This window comes from Helianthus annuus, chromosome 10, assembly GCF_002127325.2.
Source record: "Helianthus annuus cultivar XRQ/B chromosome 10, HanXRQr2.0-SUNRISE, whole genome shotgun sequence".
Classification (NCBI taxonomy): Eukaryota; Viridiplantae; Streptophyta; class Magnoliopsida; order Asterales; family Asteraceae; genus Helianthus; species Helianthus annuus.
Genome location: NC_035442.2, coordinates 17686767 through 17692918, shown reverse-complemented (window position 1 = coordinate 17692918; position 6152 = coordinate 17686767). Strand labels below are relative to the sequence as shown.

General features: G+C 41.5%; 1 protein-coding gene across 1 annotated transcript; it reads right to left on the bottom strand.

Annotated features, from left to right (window-relative positions):
* Positions 1-1916: 1916 nt before the first annotated feature.
* On the bottom strand, positions 1917-3379 carry LOC110880711 (proline-rich protein 36-like). Its single transcript, XM_022129180.1, has 2 exons — positions 2872-3379; positions 1917-2815 (listed from the first exon to the last, which is right to left on the bottom strand). Exons 1-2 carry the CDS (start codon positions 3377-3379, stop codon positions 1917-1919), a joined length of 1407 nt encoding a protein of 468 aa, XP_021984872.1.
* Between the last annotated feature and the right edge of the window lie 2773 nt (positions 3380-6152).

Here is a 6152-nt window from a genome sequence, read left to right as displayed (position 1 = left end):
CATGTTCTTAAATTTTAACGATACAAAGCTATAGTCGGCACCAGTATCAAACAGAACAGATGCAAAGCGTTGATTTATAGGGAACGTACCAGTGACAACGTTCGGATCCTGGCGCGCTTCCCTTGCTCCAATGTTGAACACTCTCCCACGAGCTTGATTCAGTTTCGGGCATTCCCTCTTAAAGTGTCCAACGTCTCCACAATTGAAACATCCCGGTCCTCGACCATTTCCATTTCCTCCTTGCGTGTTGTTTTGGTTGCGATTTCCACTCCCAGCTTGGTTCGCAACATTCCCACGGTTTCCATTTCCGCCATTTCCTCCTTGTTGGCGGTTTCCATTACCATTCCCATAACCTCGATTACCAACACGCCCAGCACCAGTTCCGGCCCAACACGTATCCTTCGTGTGGCCGTTCTTTCCACATGACTCGCATTTCCTCAGTCTGTACTGACCAGAATGATGGCGCTGGCACGTATCACACTTGGGCAGAGTGCCCATGTAACCCTTTCCTTTGTTTTTGACACCGGTTGTGGCTCTGGCCGGTGTGCTTGACTCACCCTTCTTGTTCACATTGCTGGTACCTTGCTTGAAGTTGGAAAATTTTCGTTTGTTTTCACCAGACGACTCCACATGAGTCTCCTTCTTCTTTGGTTCAGTAACTGGAAACTTGTTCAATCTAATAGCTTCCTTAGTAAGTGCCACACTGAGATCAATGGCTTCCGTGATTGTTGCAGGCTTGGACGTGGTAACCATGCTCATGATCTGAGGTGCCAATCCCCAGATAAAGCGCTCAACACGTTTGAACTCGGGTGTGACCATGTACGGCACTACATGGGACAAATCATGAAATCTTTGAACATATTCTGCAATCTTAGGACCTTCCATTCTTAGGTGCCAGAACTCAGTCTCTAACTTCTGTATTTCAGCTCGCGAACAGTACTTTCTCCTCATGAGCTCTTTCAGCTCATTCCAGGTTAACGCATAAGCTGCCGCTTCTCCTAATGTTTGCACTTGCAGATTCCACCACGATAGGGCACCATCCAGAAACAACCCTGAGATGTAGGTCACTTGTTGCTCGGGAGCACACTTGCTCATCCTTAGGACAGAGTCCGTCTTTTCAGCCCACCTGACAAACGCAACAGCACCTCCAGTGCCGTCGAAGTTCACGGGCTTACAGTCGAGGAATTGTTTATAGGTGCACCCTGCACATACGTTAGAATTTACAAATGGCATTAGCAGATATGCTAGAAATATCCAAATGTATCGTAATATATCTCAAACGACTTAACATTACCATTGGGTGGATTGTTATTGCCGTTGTTGTTCGAGATATTTCCTCTTGTCTCTGCATGGGAGGCCGCATACTGAGCTATAGTCGCGTCAATGATCCCTTGGAGTTCCGCCTCAGTAGTGGGCATGCGAGCGTTGCGTCGTGGAGGCATCTTCTAAAAGGCGATCATGTAGGTCAGGTCATAGTAAGTATAATATATATGCATATATAGTAACATCCATCAAGCACATAACATCTCATGTTATAAAATTAAAACATATAATTCAACAAAGTATGTAGTGAGAACGTTGCCATTGAGTTTTCATTAATCACAACCACAATATTGTTTTACATGTTTTATAGTACATCACATATCAAAATAAGATCATGGGGCTACATCACCCCCAAAAATACAAATTTGTCTATACATATCATATACAAAAAGTGTGATCTCTCAAAAGTCTTCGTAAACTGGCTCAATTGCGACTTTCTCACCAAAATGATCGACCTGCATCAAACAAAAATACCTATGCTGATGGCAGATGGGGAGGAGGAAAACGAGAAAAAAACAAGCGACGCATGTGTAACCAGTCCTCCTCAAGTGCACGACAGACGCACAGCAAATATGCAATCTGCTGCTCAGATGTCAAGAAACGAACGTCTGAATCAGGGGAAGCGGACGGGGAGTGTGTGGTGCTGCAAAGGGGGTCTGACAGTGACAAGGTGGACATGGAGCTCTCTCCAACTCCTGAATACGACGGCTCAGGGTGTCCTGCTGTAGCTGCAGTGACGCAAGTATATCCTCCGTAGTGTACCCCACATGAAATGGGTGGTACGGGTCAGATAAGGGCATAACATGGGGCGTAGTCCATAAAAATGGCTCGCTCGGTGGTATGAAAGAGGGTGCAGTAGGTGGTGCAACATGAGGAAACTGAGATGTGAACGGAAAAGATGATGACAGTACGGGTGGAACAGAAACAGGCGGCTGCCTCGATGAACCCTCTCCAGGACGAGCTGGCGGTATGTCCTGGAGGAACGTAATGGGAAGATCAGTGCGATGAACGTCAGTGGTGTGTAGGGGAAACAATGGAATATCAGTGGGTGCAGAAACAGGTGCTACGGGAGGAGTGACAGGTAGCACAAACGGTGGGTAGTCGTCATCATCCTCGATCCACCCGTTGCGGGTGTCAGCATAATGAGGATCTATGTGAGAAGCAAAAGGTGTACGGTTAACCAAAGCCGGCACGGGATCGGGTAAAGGTGCATCAACAACAGGAACATCCACCAATGGTGGTGCAGCAATGGGAAGGTCAGCAATGGGTGGTACGAGAGCTGGTGCATCATCAAGAACAGGGTCATGCTCTGGTGCAGGATCAGGAGCAACAGCAGGCTCTGGGGCCATGACAGGCTCAGGGTCAACAAGGTCCATATCAAAATCAGCAGGAATGTCAAACAACGGATCAATGGGAGCCACTGGCGCCTCTAAGGGCTGGTCCATATGAATAAACCCGATCTCGTGATCAGGATCGAAGTCAGGAGGAAAAACTGGATCAAAAAATCGTCATCGACCTCATGGTCAAACTCGAACTCGTGTGACGGACCAGGTGCAGCTGACATCGCTACGTCGGGGTCAGCGTCAGGAGAGTGATGCTGCACACCCTGATCGTGCAAGGACGCAGATGCCACAGACTCCAACGAATCTGGGACAGGTAAACCAAGAGGAAGCTCCTCTACATGGGCCTCAGCAATAGGAAGGATAGCATCAACATCAATCGGGGCCCCGCCCTCATAGTCGTCCTCAGGGGGACCCTCCTCGAACAGATCAATGTCGTCATCAGGTACGACATCGAGTGGCACATCCACCATGGGGAAAGCAGCAAGCGGAACAGGAGCAGGGATCACCGCAAGAGGTAGATCCCCAGCAGGAATGCCATCAGCAGGCTGAATCTCAATTCCGATGTCTGGCAGAGAGAACGACTGAAAATCATCGTCGTCTGTACTCGTGGTGTCTGACGTATACACGTCTCCCTCTGATTGTATCTCATCGTCTGACACAACTGCCATAGGGTCCACTGTGTCCGATACTCCTTTATCGGAAGAGGAAACCATGGTGTCTGTAACATAACCACACATATGCACAAATATCAACATGAAAACAAATAAACATGTAAGTCACAATAAAGCAAACAAGTAATCCTCCTAGTCTCCCTAGACTACCCTCCCAGCCTCTCAGACTGAACTTCCTAGCCTCTCAGACTAACTCCCTGGTCTCTAAGACCAATCTCCCAGTCTCTAAGACTAAACCTCCCCAATCTCTAAGATTGAACCCTTCAGTCTCTAAGACTGAACCTCCCTCAGTCTCTAAGACTAAACCTCCCCAGCCTCTAAGGCTGAACCTCCCCAGCCTCTAAGGCTGAACTCCCTCAGTCTCTAAGACTGAAATATATATTTTTTTTTTGAAAAAGTGTATTTGTGCCTTTTTATTTGTAAAAATGTTTTGTGTCCTGGATCTGGACGTTTAGTGTATGCAATGTAAAAAAAAATTGTTTTCGTGAGAGCCCTAATGATCATAGTCTAGACTCGAGAAAGAATCCTAGTTCGCTATGATCGGAGCTCTGATACCAAGCTGTCACACCCTGGCTTTTGCGGAAGCGTGGGTTTATTTGGTGTGACTTCTTAATACCATAGCACAATCATAACAATGCTATATGAAATTTAAACACATGATAGTCATCCATTCATTAAGTTTTAAAAGTTACCACAACATCATTGTTTTAAAAGTTGACACATAAGACAAGGTACAAACATGACATAAATTTAAAACATGTTCACATGACACAACAAAAGACTTAATAAAGACACGGTTTAAGACTTGTAACCCGTCCAGGCAAGGGTCACACCTCCTAACCCTGGATGACATCATTATTCCCTACGCAGCTTGACACGATTGCATACTTCGCTAGATCCACTAATTTCCTGAAATACATGTAGTTTGAAAAATCAACAAAAGTTGAGCGAGTTCATGTAAAAGTGAATATGTATAAACCTTTCCTGTATGAATAAAAGTCCCTGGTATGTAGCAATAAGGAAAAAAGAGATCACCAATGGGTTGCAAAGCCACTGGTATGTGTGAGAAGGTGCAGGAAAACTCAAACCTAGCTTACTAGGCTTCGGCTGGAAGACACAGTCACCTCTATGGGCTGCCCCGGCCTCACGGGTGTGGGCTCGCTACACCCAAATAGATCTATCACTCTTGTGTCCCTCGGTCCTAACAATGAGGATTAATGGCCTTAAGTGTTGTACCCACCCCTCACATGATCTAGTAGTAAACCCTCCCTACGCTAACCATACCATGTAAATAAATGTTTGTAATAATTGTCGCATGTATTTCACCCCCGAAGTATAAAACTGAAAACAGTAAAGAGAAAAGGGGGACATGAACTCACAAAAGTGCGTATCCTATAACGTCAATCTCAAACTCGATCTGCTGTGCGACGACCTACACGTACTAATGTCTATTAGACGAATGGGCCGTGCCTTTGCTTAGGGTTTAATGTTTTGAGTTGCGTTACTTTGATATTATACTTGTTAAAATAATATTAATTATTTTAACTTAACTTTTGTATTTAGGAAAAATAGTTAGGCAACTATTTCGTATCCACACTTCTTAGGTATTTTATATGTGTATTTCCTTCCCAATGATGGGGGTATTTATATATGTACACTTTATAATTCCGAAAAATATATTGTAAGTCTCACTTAGAAAAATATATTTAAATTATTTGTCTAAAACGTCTTAATTCAAAATATATATATTTTTCCCAAAAATATTATATTTTACTTCATAAATTTTCCAAAATAATATTTTACCAAAATATATACGTGTGAAAGTATTTTTCTGAAATATTACATAAGTTAGGTTTTAGCGTTTCGTATTGCAATAATAAATGCGTAACTTAAATATTTATTTTTGTGAGAATTTTGGTATTATTTTGGAGTCGTAATTTCATAGTATAAATAGTAGTTATATTATTTTTACCCCAAAAATAATATGACTAGTTCACAAAATAAACAAACAATCACACAAGCGTTTTAGTATAAAATATATATTCTAAATATATATTTATCAAATTTTATTTACGAGAATCAACCTCCGGCACTTAGTATTTTTGTAATAAAGATCATGGTGAAGTTTATTTTGAAAACCAAGTTAAAAATATATTTGTAACACTTGTTAGAAAAATATTTTCTAAGTGTTGAAATTTTAGAAAAATTTTGCCAGAGTTTCCTTTGTAAATGGAGGCGTCCATGCTTACTAGCATATCACTTTCTTTTGTAAAATCATTCAATCAATACTCAATCAACAACGTATAATCTTTAATTACCAAACTTGACAAAAATAAGCATAAACCATAAACTCATGAACTTGAAAATTTATAAAAACATGTAGTAACTTACTAGCACACTTAAAGAGTTTTCCTGCACCTTTAAAAATGTGATTAGTTTCTTTAAAACTTCATTTTTAAAGAGTTTGATTATTTACAACTTCTAGTTATATTTTCTAAAAATATTTCTTTATGAAATTTTCTTATTACACAAGTGTTTCTACACTTGTTTATCCACTAAAAATGTGTTTAGTTTATATAAGATCCAAGTTTTAACAAAACTCATACTTTTCACTTGGTTCTTTCGAAAAACCACTCATGGATCTTTAGATCTACAATATTAGAACTTACTTTGATCTTTATTTTTCAAGAAAACACCCATTTAATCAAGTTCATAGTTTATGTGTGGATGATTTCATCATCCACAACATTTCTAACTTTCACATCTTGCTAGTTCATGTTTTTAAGCATGATCTAGCAAGTCCATATGATGATCC

What these genes read in the sequence shown, in the direction of transcription:
- LOC110880711 (XM_022129180.1), bottom strand. Translation starts at nt 3,379, where the DNA reads ATGGTTTCCTCTTCCGATAAAGGAGTATCGGACACAGTGGACCCTATG. An exon ending in AGCGATGTCAGCTGCACCTG is followed by an intron (nt 2,816 to 2,871) that starts GTCCGTCACACG and finishes TTTTTGATCCAG; the next exon opens with TTTTTCCTCCTGACTTCGAT.